Below are 15,314 nucleotides of genomic sequence, written 5' to 3'. Positions count from 1 at the left end.
CGGAATTTAAACTGCGAATTTCAAAGTTTCATGTTCATAAAACGATAACTCGTTTTTTTTAGTTTTTATGAACATTTTGAGGAGGTGATGAACAGCGATCGGTCGGCAATCATTACATTTGTAATATTTTGTAATATTATTAGAATTTGCACTTTTCTATTACTATGGTTCTTTTGTCATAATTGAAATTTCAAAATAATAAAATGATTCATAATTTAAATTTTCTATTACCTGTTGAGTAAATAATTGTAAATTTCATAACAGGATTTTTTCGATTAGACATGTAATGGCCAATCTTCTGACACGACTACTGGTTGATAGATTATTTCGGAATTTGAATATTCGATTGATGAGTAATTTGGTAATTGAAAATTGTTCGGTAATATTATCAGTCAACATACGCTAAATTTAACTTATTTTGAAATTGATAATTGTTCCGATCCCTGGTGATGAATTTTATAATTCTTAGTTTGGTGGAGATGATCTACACAATTATTATTCACTATAAAACTCTTGCCAGATAGGGAAGAGATCAAAACAATATTGTTTTGGTTTTTTAAATTCATTTTCTATTGAATACACAAATAAATTTCAATTTTTATTTCATTATCGATGCATGATTATCCAAATATTTAATTTTTTTATAATCAAGAAATATTTTTTTCCTCATTTAAAAATGAGTACAAAATTTCGTGGAAAAATTATAAATTTGTGATCAATTCTTACAATTGTTTCTTTTAAATTGTCATAATTGCAATAAAAGCTTTATATTTCTGCATTTTCCCCAGGAGGATTTTCACAAAACTTGATTGATAACGATATCGCAATTTAAGGTGAAGTTCTTCCCCTGGAATTTCTGAGGAACGGGTCTTACTGAGGATAAACAATTAAATCTCATCGGTTTAAATATTTATTTAATTGTTTCCACGATATTTTCCAACAAAAGTCGTAAACGAATTACAGAGAATTGAGATAATATGGACACGACGATTTTATCCACTAAGGCGAGACGACTCTAAAAGTCGCGGGTCAATGAAATGCGATTTCTCATACATTGAAGATTGATTATATATGTCTAAAAGCGAATAATTAGTGCAAACGCTTAAAATGTTTAACCCCCCGCAAACAGTTAGGACAATCATTTGTTTGCACTAATTATTTGTTATTTAGCCATATATAATCGATCTTCACTGCACGAGAAATCTCACTCCAATAGCCCACGACTAAAACCCATAGTAGTCTCCCCTTACTGATGTCCATTCGCCTCTATATTTCGCGAACCATTACATCAACAATATTATTTTGTCCAATTCCTTCAAAAGTCCGCGTGCCCTCCAGATCCTCATACTCCAGCAAATCGACCCCCAGGATGCTCCTCATGCCCGCCCGTTCAGCGCTCCTCTTCGAGAACGGAGAGGTGAAAACCCCGAAAATCAGGGGAATCCCCTGCGCTCCGGCCCACGAAATTCCGCTCGCTATCAACTCCCTCGCGATTCCCTTCCTCCCGTGGGCTTTATCAACCGCAATTGCGTAGAACTCCATAGTGGTCCTGGCATCAGGGTACCTATTGAAGAGATCGGCCCTGTCGTTAATGTCCATCAGGTACTTGTGGTACTCATCAATCAGCGGAGATTTGGGGCCGTCGGAGGGGAAGATGTCCGCCAGGGCGTCCTTGCCCTCTCCGAACAGAGGGTTCTCACTCAAGAGGGTCAGGTTGGCTCCGACGATCCTCCTGGAGACGTTGTGCACTGCTAGGAAACACGTCGAGGCCTGCGATATCGCCCGGACGGATCCGTCCGAAATTTCGGTTATAATTCTTCTCTCGGCATCTGTTATTTTGAATTTTTCACAAAGAGACTTGCACATGTTCTCCTCGAAGTAGAAATTCTCCCTCATCAGGTCGAGGACCTGGGGCAAGTCCTCGGGGGAGGCTAGCCTGATGGAGTAATCACTTTTCTCCATTTTTTTTGGAAATTCGGAAGACGACTACTTCCGGAGTTTTTTATGCTGCGGTTTTTACGGGCTGTCTAGGGTAGACAAAGGAATTTATGGAGATTAGTGCGATTTTTACACTGAGATGGTAACTGGAGTTGTTAGACGACTGAATTTATTAGAGTAGTGCTGTCAGAGATGAACGTCGTCAGAATATGAAGCGGAATTTATGGAGGGGGAAAACTTAATTTTAGGGCGAGTTTTCGGTTCGATTTAACTACGGTTAGGCCGTGGTTAAAGTTGAGACCCCCACCACTCAGTCCAGTTTATCTAGGGGCGACGCCAATTCGAATTAAATAGTCATTTGAACAATGGGATTGCAACTCGGGAATCCACTGTAGAGTATAGACGCAGATTTGATCAGAGAGTTGTCAATGTGATTGTTGAACAAATTGTAAATATTGTTAAATAAATAATATTATTGGGATTATAATATTGTCAAAGTAATTCTAGGGTTGACAGCCTATTTAGGGGAGACGCCAATAGTTATTTGAACAATGTGATGACGACATTGAGATCAACTCTGGACACAAACTTAATCAGAGAGTTGACAATGTGATTGTTGAACAAATTGTAAATGTTGTTAAATAAATAATATTATTGGGATTATAATATTGTCAAAGTAATTCTAGGGTTGACAGCCTATTTAGGGGAGACGCCAATAGTTATTTGAACAATGTGATGACGACATTGAGATCAACTCTGGACACAAACTTAATCAGAGAGTTGGCAATGTGATTGTTGAACAAATTGTAAATGTTGCAAAATAAATAGAAGGCGGAAAATGGGGGATTATAACATTGTCAAGGTTCTTCTAGGGGTCAATAGTCATTTGAACAATGTGATATAACAACTCTGGGATTAACTCTGGCTAGTGTACAGCTTTTATAGTCACAATGTGTTAAACTTCATTTTTTCAAAAATACTTTTCTGGAAAAAATGTTCAGAGACTGAACTTGACATTGCGCCTAGAAAATACTCCTGATCTATTCTATAAACTCTGACGAGGATTTCTCGAAAAGAAATTGCTTGAGCTACATGGACATCCTTAACCCGGAACTTTAACCGAGGTTTAACCCTGCCTAGCTAAACCAAAAGCAGGCCCTGACATTCTCGAACGTGTAGTTCAACAAATCCCCAAACCGTCAAGACAGTCCGTGTTATTCGTCTTTATCCTTCACTAATAATCCCCAGACCTCATAAACAATAGCAACAAACAAATTGCTCTGCCACAGCATCCTTACCAATCCCCGGAAACAAAGAGAGCCCCCAAATCATCCGAGAGACCCCCATGATGCACTTGTCGAATGGCGCGGTCTCTCGACGCACGCGCACACCGCCACAACAAAATAAAATGGCCGACGAGCGAAATAAATAAGAGCCGCCTACGTGAATAACAAACCCCCGAGTTTCCCTCGTCGCAATTTTCCCCGAAGAAAATCCCCAGCGAGCGAAAAATTTCTCGTGTCCGATAATAAAGCTCTAATGAGGTGATTCCAGGGGATAATTACCACAAACGAGATATATCCTGAGGAGCACTCGGGGTTATCGCGAGGGACGATTGGACCCTGGTGTCACGCGTGGTGTCTCAGTGATAATTTAATCATCAGGGGATTTATCTCACCGATTTGTGTTGATACGTGTTATGTACCCGCTTGAAGCGGGATGCGTTCTATCCAATCGCCGTCGGCTGGCCTAGCTTGGCCCGCTAATCTAGTCATCGCCTGGACCACAGCATGAAGGAGATGCTTGGAGGGTGCTGCGTGTGTTCTGATGAGAGGGGATGGACTGAAAATCCGTTGGTTTACTGCGATGGCCAAGGATGCACCGTTGCTGTGCACCAAGGTAATTCGGGGGATGGGGCTGATGGTCTTGGGGACATTGTGGTGGTTTTGGCCAGAGGAACACGTTGTGGGGTGCACTAGGTGACTGGGATGTTGTCCTCGGTCTTCATTCCTGAAATGTGTTCTTCTGGGGAATGGGTTATTTCTGGGTTTTTATGGGTTCCAGGAGAGGTTCTTGGTAGTAATTCATGATCGGGGGGTTAGGTTAGGTCTGTCAATGGCCACATGATGATGGGAAGCTGTTGGGAGAGGGGAATGCTGATGTGAGGTGATTGGATGGGTTGGGATGTTTAGGGTTTGACAGGAGTTGATTCACTGGAGATTGTTGAAATTTGTTGGACTTTTGGGGTTTTCAAGGGTCTCAGAAACGTTGTCGTGGGGTTCATTAGGTGACTGGAATGTTGTCCTCGGTCTTCATTCCTGAAATGTGTTCTTCTGGGGAATACTATTTATGGGTTTTTATGCGTTCCAGGAGAGGTTCTTGGTAGCAATTCATGATCGGGGGGTTAGGTTAGATCTGTCAATGGCCACATGATGATGGGAAGCTGGGGGGAAGCTGGGAGAGTGGGGAATGATGATGTGGGGGTGATTGGATGAGTTGGGATGTTTAGGGCTTGACAGGAGCTCACTGGGGATTGTTGAAGTTCATTGGACTTTCGGGGTTTTCAAGGGTCTCAGAAACGTTGTCGTGGGGTGGCTAAGATGTTGTTCTTGGTCTTCATTCCTGAAATGTGTTTTTTAGGGGAATGAAGGAGTGAATGAGGTAATAAATCTTATGAGAGTGGCATTGAATCGGATTTAGGGAAAAAATCGTTATGAAATTTCAGGTTTTAAGTTGAATTTACGGAAATTCACGGGTTTTCAGTGGGAGTGAGATGGGAATTTTACAACTTGATTGAATTTTCAGTGGAATATGAATATTCAGAAACAAAATGATATGAATGTTTAATTTTTCCCCGAATAATTGAATTGAAAAATCAAGTATTTTATTGATTTTCAGATCAATTGACCTGAAAATCAATGAAATATTAGATTTTTCAATGACAAGATTTCCTGAAATTTCAGTGGAACTTGAACACGAGAAAAATTTCCGGAATTTGGCAGGGAAAATTCAGACGAAAATTTTTCATAATGTGTTGTGAATGGGGTTTTCTGGGTTTTTTATCGAGTCTTGAGGGTTTTAGTGCTCTTTCATGATCTGGGGATTAGGTTAGGTCTGTCAATGGCCACATGATGATGAGAGGTTGTTGGAGAAGTATGGAAAAGTCTTATGGCGGTCCTTAAATGGTTACTCTGGAGCAATCGAGGGTTCAAGGACATTCGTTAATTGAACATTTTAGGTTCCTTGAGCTCCTTAAGACCATAATTATGCTATTTTCTTCGAGACTGCGAATGTTTTTCTTCAGACTTATCACGAACACGTTTTTGAACGAATATAAAGACGTGAATAAAGAAATTTTTCTGTTTTTTTCTGAATTTTGTTCTAGATTGAACCATTGAATGTCAAACGATTGAAGGAATTTATTTATTTTTCTTGTTCTTGCATTAGATGAAAGTATTTCGATGCTTTTTGTGTGGTTTTCCCCAGATTAAAAGATTTATTAGGAATTAATTCATTAGGAATTGTTTGCATTTGTGCGATTTTAAGGGGCTCATTTAGTTTCTATTGATTTTGCAGCTTGCTATGGCATTGTCACGGTGCCCACGGGTCCGTGGTACTGCCGAAAGTGCGAATCGCAGGAGAGGAGCGCCAGGGTGGTGAGTATTTTCATAATTTAAACGTAATCATCAAGTAAATGGCAAATGGAGAACATTTTAGATTATCAAAATGAAGAAAAAAAATAGCCATGATGTTGGCTTGTTGGCAAGATAATACATGGAGCTTAATGGCAATATTGTTAATTTTGTTTTTTAATTTTCCAGCGCTGTGAATTGTGTCCAAGCAGGGATGGGGCACTCAAGAGGACAGACCAGGCGGGTTGGGCCCACGTGGTGTGTGCCCTCTACATCCCAGAAGTGCGATTTGGAAATGTCACAACTATGGAACCAATTATTCTCCAGTTAATTCCAGGGGAACGATTTAACAAAGTGAATTATCAATTTTTATTTGTTTCTATTAATTTCTGTTGCTCAATTCTGCTGTCAATAGGTGGTGTTATGTACTATTTCATGGTTTTTAGATGTGTTATATATGCGAGGAGCAGGGCAGAGGTGGCAGGGCAACTGTGGGTGCTTGCATGCAGTGTAATAAGACAGGATGCAAGCAGCAGTTTCATGTTACGTGCGCCCAGGCACTCGGTCTCCTCTGTGAGGAGGCTGGAAATTATCTTGACAATGTCAAGTATTGTGGATACTGTCAACATCATTATTCAAAGCTGGTGATTATTCTGAAACAATGTAGACTATTTCTACAATTATTCTCGTTCATTTTATAAAAATTTATTATTGATCAGTTTGCTTCGTGAATATCTCGGAAACTAACGAGTCTAGCAAAAAATGTCAGATACGCTTTTTTGTAGAGAATTTCATTAGCTACAAAAAACTTTCCGTGACATTTTTTGCTAAATCCTTTTCTTCTGAAGATATCCACAAAAATGTTCAAACATTTTTCTTTTCGTTTCCTCTAAGTGTGGAAATTTCTTCAGATCATTTTGTAAATATCTTGGAATTCACTGGGTTTAGAGAAAAATGTCAGAGAACATTTTTTGTTGCTCATGAAATTCTCTATGAAAAATGTCTCTGATGTTTTTCTCTAAACATCTTCGTTTTAAAGATATTCACAAAATAATTCCAACACTTTGTTGATTTTGAAATTGTTGAAATTTTGGGGAATTAATTTTGAGCTTCCCTTAACAAATGAAAATTATTATTGTCCCCTAGAAAAAAGGTGGAAACGTGAAGACAATTCCCCCCTACAAGCCAATACCAGCAGACAACGGTTCCTCAGACTCATCACCGGAGAAGGAAGCAGAGGCACCCCTGAAGACTACCTCCAGCACAACAAAACGAAAAGGTTCGAGTTCAAAATCTACAACAAGTTCTAAAACAAAATCAAACTCCAGTCCGAGTCTCGAGCTGAATGGAATGACAGACGACAAAAGTGGTAGCGGTCGTAATACCCCAAAAGACTCAAGTCAACATCAAAACACTGGTAGCAGTAAATTTACAAGTTCAAATTTCGTAGAGACCATTGTCACTCAGTCGGAGAGTGTCTTCGGTGTCGAGGGAGGGCAGTCGGGGGTTAAGTCGACATCTGTGGTGCACAAGGGCCAGTCCAAGTCTAGTTCTTCGTCCAACAAGACGTCCAGTCACACCAGCAAGAAGAGGAAGACTGGGGCGAGAACACCCACTGCATTGGGAAGCGAAAATTCTAATCATTCCGTGAGCTCTGAGGCCAGTGGATCTGTTGTCGTGGCTGTTGGAGCTGTCTCACAGACTCCCAGTAATACTGTGCAGCCAACTGTCACTGAGGCCACGAGTCTCAGCACTAATGCAGAGCCTGAGAAATCGAAAAAGGTTTTTAAATGTTTTTCTTCACTGTTCGAGGTTTTCTGGGGTTTTAGTCGATTTTTTTGTGTCATCTGGTTCATTATTGAGTGATGGGGATGTTTGGCTAGATAATTATGATTTGTGAAACAGTGTAGCACATTTAATTGACCACTTGATGAAGTTTTTTAAAAGAATTGTTTGATTTATTAAGAATTCAATGCATAAAGAATTTTCTTTTCGTATTGTTAAATGAAATCATCTGGATTAGGAGTGGTTCCACGAAAAAATCCTACAGGACATTTTTCGTGGAGAATTTCCTCAAAAATAACTAAGATTTATGAAATTTTCTCCCAATACAACTCATTATCAAAATAATTGCAAAATTGACAAGAATATGAAATGAAATTTCTTTGCAACGAGTCGATCTGTCACCTCTTCGTCGTTCAGTAATTAAAATAATCAATTAACGACTCAAGCAATCAATCATTAACTAATGAAAATGTTCCCCTCAATGAATCCAACGTCATAAAGTTGATTTTGATGATTTTTTCAGTTGAAAATTGACAGTCCTCCAGTTCAAAGTAACTCGATGACCCCAGTGACGACTGAGGCGACGACATCTCCAGTGATAATGTCCGTGACACCCTCGACCGTAGCCCAATCCCCCACAACAACAGCCAACAGTATAGTGGTATCAGTACCACTGACAGCAACCTCACTGGCCAGCTCTATACAGAGTATTGTAACAAGTGCCCCAACACTCTACCAACAGTTGCAACAGAGCATGATTACTACTGCTGCCATGACACAACCGACTCATAGCACAGTGTCAACTGTCAGTGAGAAGGTCAATCCTGACGATACGCCAGCTAAGAGATCGAGGTGAGACTATTTCAGTGAATTTTTGTGGTTTAAATGCATTAGTCGAATGCATTATGATTTATTTTGAAAATTTCAACCGCTCACATAAATTCATTTCATTATTGCAATAAATGGCGACCGCATAATGGCCTAATGATGGAGTTTTTCAATGAATTATTATTATTTGCTAGGGGGCTACGCCCCTGCTCGCTCCGCTCTCCAACTCCCATATGACCCCCATGACCCCTATTCTGACCCTTGAGAGCCTTAATCTCACCCTCGTGACCTTTATTTTGACCATTAATTTTAGAGTCTTAATTTCGTGTACCAAATTTTCATCACCAGAAGTCGATTTGGATTTTTATAATACAGAAATGATATATAGAGACCCTCATAAGAGTCACAAGGGTCAAAACCCTTGTGACCCTTATTTTCCGACGTCCATGGCCCTGATTTGGACCCTTAATCTGACCCATGTGACCCTTATTCTGCTCTTGATCTGACTTGTGTCCTTTACTCTGGCCCTCATGACCCTTATTTTAACCCTTGTGACCTTGATTTTTAAGTCTTAATTTCAAGTAAAATATTTTTATCACCAGAAGTTGATTTAGATTTTTCTAATATAGAGAGATTAAGTGTCGTCTAGGGGAGGGGGAGCTCCTGAGAGGTGAAATACATCTCATATGAAGATCTTTCGTTTTTCATCAAGCGATAAATAAATTTTGGTCAACGGTATCGCAATCCTAATTGATTAAATTGTTAATTTAATGTTTGAATCGATAATTTATCAATTATTCAATAGACTTCTTATTCTTTTCATGAAATTGATTCGATTAAATTATAATTAATGTTTTTAATTTTGAATAGGTGCTGATTGAAGTAATTATCATTATTTATTCATTGATTGTCTTCTAGTCGTGGATTTCCTGTGAAATTTTCCTATTTTCAGGAAGTAATAAACAAATTTTATTTCTGAATACAAATCCATTTGTTACGATTCCGAGCAAATGATTTTTATGGTGGAAAATTAATTGTTTATAGATTATTTATACAAAATGCTCGTGATTTTTAAAAAAATGCATTTTTTAATCATTTTATCAATCCTCCCACAAAAGTGAACTTTCTAATTTTTTTCATATTTTTAAACTGTTTTCCAATGGTTCAATATCGAGATTGAAATGCAGACCTGTAAAGTTTAAATAACAAAATCATTGTAAAACTTCGGGAAATTTAGGATCAATTGGGGCTCAAATGAAAGCTCTGATGTTCGACTACAAAAGTGGAGGAGCATTTCACTGGAGAAAAAATAGCCAAAGTACTTGGATATCGAGAAAAATCCTCGATTTCCCCAGTTCAATCAATTCCTCCTCTTCTCTTCCAGAAAAATTCCCAAAACCCAACAAACAACAATTCGTCAACAACCTTCTCTTCTCTTAATTTTCGAATCGTTCCATTTTCCCGCCACAAACTCTCCCGCACACATCTCGATAATGCCCCTTCGATAAATAATCGAAACCCCACGAAATTCGAGAGTGCAGTGCTCTGTGTTTTAAAATGGCTGACGTGGGGGGTAAACAAGCAGGTCCCCAGTCTTAACCTCTACTGCCCGTGATTATGATCTCCAAATATCAATGTTATTCGAGTTAAAAATCTTTTAAAATCCCTCAATCATGTGTCTTAAACGTCTCTGTGATTTTAAACAAATCATTATTGATCTCAAATCGTGAATTATCGTTGTGAAATGTTGAATTTTTTCGTCGTTGAGGAAATAAGTTAAAAATCAAATAGTAGTTGGCACTTGTGTTTATAACAGTAGTTGGGGAAGGCCTTTCAATGTGTATATCCGATATATCGGTTCAATCGAGGTCATTTCGTATCTGTGATTTGTTGGATATTGTTATCATCGTGAATTTTTCAACCATCGTTGGCTAAATTGCAATCTAGATTACGGTGGGAGTCATTGTGTTCAAGTTATTGGGGGGAGTCTGTCGGGAGTGTCTATGAGAAGGTAAAATCGATTCTAGGTTATGTTTATTTTTTTTTGTACCGCCAAATGCTGTGGAATGACTCCGAACAAATTAACAATTGGAATTCGTTTGATTTTGGGGGCGAGTGGGTACAATGGACCATTTAAATCCCTGACTGAATGATGCATTTTTTACAAATTTTATTTCACTTGGAAAATTGTCAATTATTTTGGAATTGAAAAACACAAGTGGGAAATTGCTCTTGTATTGTATAGAGTATAGTTATTTTTGCTACAAAATTTTTGACATTTTTCGAATAAATCAAAATAGCGATTATTGCTATCGCCTTCATCTTCAAACTCGGCCAAAGGGACATCCAAAAAAATTTTTTAAGCCATCATTCAATCAATTCAGAACATTTTTCAAGTTCTCGTGGGACTACCGATTTTCGAAAAAATTACAAAATTAAAAAAACTAATCGATGAATTAAACTTTAATTAATGAGGATCGATAGCGCTCAACAATACCTACATTTGAAAAAAAAAAAAGATTCAAGGCCATCCATTCATTAGCGAAGAATTGAAAAAAAAAACTTTACCACACACACATAGATAAACACATACGTACGGACACGGTCTAAAAATTGTATTTTCGGATTTTTTGGATCTCAATGGGTCGATAAAACACAAAAATCCAGAACTTAAATTTGATTGATTACAATACTACCATTTGGAAGGAAAAAAGCAATCACCCCCTGAAATAACTCGAAAAAAATTTCAGAACTCAATCAACGGAGAAGCAGGAGAAACGAGGGAGAACAAAAAGGATCTCCTCGAGTAGCAACCCACTGCCAGTGCCTCCAGCCCCATCGTCACTGCCCCCAACCACCTCCAACAACTCCCTGACCACCGTCAAACGAACAGGGAGAAGCTCCCAGCAGCTCCCACCCACGCTGCCACCGCCACCAGCGGTAACAGTGGCTCCAGTTCCCTCGATAATCCAGGGACCCACGCTGGGTACTGGCCACTTCAGCAGCGTGGGCTCTGGTGGTAATATGGGACCAGTTGTCAAGGATTCACCACCAAGTTCACCGGGTTCTGAGAGTATGAGCAGCACTGGACCTGGCAGGAGAAAGCGAAAGAGCGCTGGCAATACAACACCAACACCATCAGCATCAACGACACCAACGGCAATGCTGAATAATGCCAAGGACGAGAAGGACGTTAAATTATTTCAGAATGGTGTTAGTGCCCCCCATATGCTGGGTAATCAGTTGAATCCTACGTCGACAATGGCACAAAAGATGTCGGATACACTGAATCAGGAGTTGGAGGCACATTCGATATTCACTGAGGCCAGCAACTCGTCGACAAATCTTGTGGGACCACAGTTGCACAGCAGAGTCATTGCATCGATCAGGTCGAATCAGGCTGCACAGCAGCAGCAGCAGACTGCCACCTCATTCTCAGCTGTATTCTCACAGAACAGTAATAATTCGAGTCTCGGGGCTGGGGCACTGGGGGGTGGGGCCATTCCTCAGACCCTGGATCAACTGCTGGAGAGACAGTGGGAGCAGGGCAGCCAGTTCCTCATGGAACAGGCACAACATTTTGATAGTGAGTGTAGGGGGTTTCAAATGCTTTATTGCATGAGGTTTTTGCATGGGGCGTGCGGTTTAGGGAATTTTCTTGATACTTTTTTTTTATCGAGAATTAATGTTTCTTCAGAAAATATTGGTTGATATTTTTGGATAGATATCCTGACCACTAGACAATACCGAAATGAGATTATTACTGATTGAGAATCCTCATCGATGCCTAAAAATGCATCTCAAGACTTGATTAATTGTTGAGTTATAATTGTTGAAAATTTTTCTAGAAAATTGAACCCACTCATTTTTACTACAATTTCTTCGCACATTTTAATTCCAATAAATTTTAAGAGAATTTCGTAATTACAAATTCAATAATTTATGGGAAAATCTGTGGAAATTCTAAATTTTAGTTCATATATTCTCTGAATCTTCATCAAAATCAGACAAATGCAGGAGAATATATTCTTGAGTATTCAGTTAATTCATAATTCCATTGAATTTCCACCAAAAATTAATCCACTCATCACTACAATTTCTCCTGCAACTGTCCTTCTGCATTGATAAATCTCTCAACTAACATTTCAAATTCCAGTCGCCTCGTTATTATCCTGCCTCCACCAACTCCGTGCCGAGAACCTTCGACTGGAGGAGCACGTGAACAGTCTCCTACAACGTAGGGATCACCTCCTAGCAGTGAATGCCCGGCTAGCCATTCCCTTGACAACTCAACCGAGTAATCATCCACCGAACAACATTCATCAATCAGTGAATCAGTCCGATCCAAATATTCCACACCCTCACATATCACCGGGTACTCCAGCCTCGGTGTCGAGAGTCAATCGAGACTCTAGGGTGAATAACACGTACATGCCACACTCGAGCTCAAGTGGCCACTCAACGCCTATGGAAAATGGACTACCACCGGATCCTTCGCCACCCGCTGCTGCCTCTGTATCCCAGTATTCACATAGAGGATCTTATGTGCAACCTCAATCTAATCCACCAACGATAAGGTGAGAATTTAAATTTTAACAGATAACGGATATAATTTGTAACATTAAATAATGATTAATTTCCTCACATTTAAAATCAACAATCACCTTCAGAAAATGATAAAATACTTCACCAGTTAGTGATCATACTCAAGAAACAATTATTTTCGCAATCAGTGACCAATTTAAATTAATTTATCATTACTTATTCAACTGCCAATTTAATCATTAAAATTTCAAGGAATTTCGTAATTGAAAATTATAAAATTTATGGTTTTTCCCTAAAAATTCATAGAAATTAGGAAAATTTAGGTGAATGTATTTTTGAATATTCAATCAATTAAAAATTCAGTGTAAATTAGTCCCGAAAATTCACGTTCTTATTGGAAATTTCAGTAAGTTTAAGATCTCTCGTCTTCCTGCTGCTAAACAATTCGAAATTCCATTGAATTTCCACCAAGAAATTACCCGGAAAATTATTTTTAAATTAATTTACCATTAATCATTTTCTAATCTAATTATTGAAATTACTGATTATTTTGATAATGACATCTATCAATTATGATTATCATTCAAAAAACTTTTTGTGTGAAATTTTTCTCAAAAAATGATTTTCATCATTCTCTCCCAGAGAACACAAAGAATAAAATAAGAAAAATTGAAAAATCAACTCAAATTTCCCTCGCCACTGTAAAATAATTGCCTCAAAACAAAAATGAATTAAATCTCCAAATTAACGTCAAATATTCTCCCTCCAGACATAGTCCAGCAGCGAGTGGCTACCACCAATCCCAATCCGGCAACATAGTATCCCCAGCAACAGGGAATACCTCAGGAGTCGTTAGAAATTCCTCAGCAACACCCGACCCCCTCCGAGGAGTACCTAGGTAAGACAATGGCTCACCACCTATAAAAAAACAAAATAAGATAAAATGAAAATTATCTGCTCGATTAAATCGTCGTCGACAATCTCCCATCATCGATCGGGGCGACTTGACATCTTCATCCTGTAAATAATCTTAATTAAGCATCTCCACGAGATCGAATAGCCCCAACGAATCATCGAAAATGATTGATAGGTCTTCAGGCAGTTACATGTCGTCGATGTATCAACCGACGATGTCCAGTCTTACCAGTAATCAAGTAGGTAATGTTCATAATCAACACAGCCATGGGCCAACAACAACGAGCCATGGGCCACCGAATAAGCCGAGCTGAAGGTAAATAATAGGATGAAATTATTTATGATTATCATTGAGGTATTCAATACCAGCATTAACCACACTACACGGCCCCTTCAATTCTATCGCAGCAGCAGAAGATCATCAGCATTTGATCACCATGATCACCTATTGTGTCAATCATTTTCACTTATTTTTTTCCCCTTTCGTTTTGTGGTGATGACTCGTTTTGTTGTACTCGATTTGTTTATTAAGAATTGTGAATGTTGATGACGCTATTGCGTTGAGGCTCAATTATTGGAATTTAGTAGTGAATCGGTTAAACTGCTTGAGTCGATTTTGACTATTGGCCTGTTTTCAATGAATATCTCCAAATCTAAGGGAGATGGCGAAATATCAGCCATGACCTTTTTTGTAGCCCTCCCTTCGCTCTACAAAAAAGGTCATAACGAAAATTTCATCATCTTCTTTAGATTCGGAGATATTCCTCGAAAACTCAGATAATGGTCGGCTTGAACCGTTTTACTGTTTTGTTACTGAATTAATTTGGGGTTTTTAATTCATTTTTTCTGTATTCTTGAAATTTTTACAATTTTTTTTCCCTTTGGATTGCGGGATATTCGATGTTTAGATAGTTTTTACTTGAAATTCGTGAAAAAATATGTGTTCAAATGGAATTTGACTCCTGCATTCCCTGTTATGATTTATATTAAGTTTGAATGCCACTTATTTTTCTGTTATTCGTTGAATGCTGCGATAGTTGATCATGTGTTCTCGATTATAAAGCTGCCACTGAACAGGCCAGTTTAGTAATAAATTAAATAAATCTGATGATATTGGTCAATTCACCAGGAACAACTGAAGTTCAATTAATTGAGAGGGAAAATTGGTTTATTTCGATTTGAAATTAGTAAAAACAACTGCAGACTCTCGAAAAATCTGTAGCATTTAAGGACTTTTGTATTTGAAGGTAAACTAAAAAATTAGATAATTAGGTGATAATTATCTCGAAACAGCAAAGACTTGAATAAAATAACGAGAAACATAAATGAGAGACATTTTTTAATTAATTTTTTTTTTGCTGGGCTGATGATGGAAATTCGTGTCGTGGGTTGATGAAATGATTTTTAGACTATGTGTACAAATTTAATAGACTGTAAGGTGTCTAAATTCAGTTGACGATTAGCAATAATAATGTAGGTGTACATTGATAGATTTAGGACTGTATATTAGAAGTGATGCATTGAGGATTAAATATTAACATTTACATTTTTTTAATGAAAAAGAAAAGAAATATTGTGAAGAGAAAATCTTTTGTACTTGGGAAATTGGTGAAATAAAATATGTGATGACATGTGAATACCTCAATGCACTACTGCCACATTCGCACAGAC

At 38.3% G+C, this 15,314-nt stretch overlaps 2 protein-coding genes across 4 annotated transcripts; one reads left to right on the top strand and one right to left on the bottom strand.

The window, feature by feature from the left end:
• Positions 1–930: 930 nt before the first annotated feature.
• On the bottom strand, positions 931–3,700 carry LOC107041111. Of its 2 annotated transcripts, none has more exons than XM_015261508.2 (2): positions 3,617–3,700; positions 931–2,027 (listed from the first exon to the last, which is right to left on the bottom strand). In XM_015261508.2, the coding sequence occupies exon 2, from the start codon at positions 1,960–1,962 to the stop codon at positions 1,267–1,269; it is 696 nt and encodes a 231-aa protein (XP_015116994.1). In that variant the 5' UTR covers positions 1,963–2,027; positions 3,617–3,700; the 3' UTR covers positions 931–1,266. The 2 variants fall into 2 exon arrangements, with proteins under 2 accessions (XP_015116994.1, XP_015116995.1); XM_015261509.1 differs by lacking the exon at positions 3,617–3,700 and adding an exon at positions 3,237–3,282.
• Positions 3,358–14,313, top strand: LOC107041110 (protein AF-10). Of its 2 annotated transcripts, XM_015261506.2 has the most exons (11): positions 3,358–3,837; positions 5,515–5,594; positions 5,760–5,924; positions 6,017–6,214; positions 6,717–6,939; positions 7,021–7,352; positions 7,879–8,207; positions 10,934–11,769; positions 12,340–12,760; positions 13,498–13,626; positions 13,819–14,313. In XM_015261506.2, exons 1-11 carry the CDS (start codon positions 3,729–3,731, stop codon positions 13,955–13,957), a joined length of 2,961 nt encoding a protein of 986 aa, XP_015116992.1. In that variant the 5' UTR covers positions 3,358–3,728; the 3' UTR covers positions 13,958–14,313. The 2 variants fall into 2 exon arrangements, with proteins under 2 accessions (XP_015116992.1, XP_015116991.1); XM_015261505.2 differs by having other exon boundaries at positions 6,717–7,352.
• Positions 14,314–15,314: the final 1,001 nt, after the last annotated feature.

Source organism: Diachasma alloeum, unplaced genomic scaffold (assembly GCF_001412515.2).
Source record: "Diachasma alloeum isolate Michigan unplaced genomic scaffold, Dall2.0 Dall_scaffold_00354, whole genome shotgun sequence".
Lineage (NCBI taxonomy): Eukaryota > Metazoa > Arthropoda > Insecta > Hymenoptera > Braconidae > Diachasma > Diachasma alloeum.
This window is presented reverse-complemented; position numbering and strand designations above follow the sequence as displayed.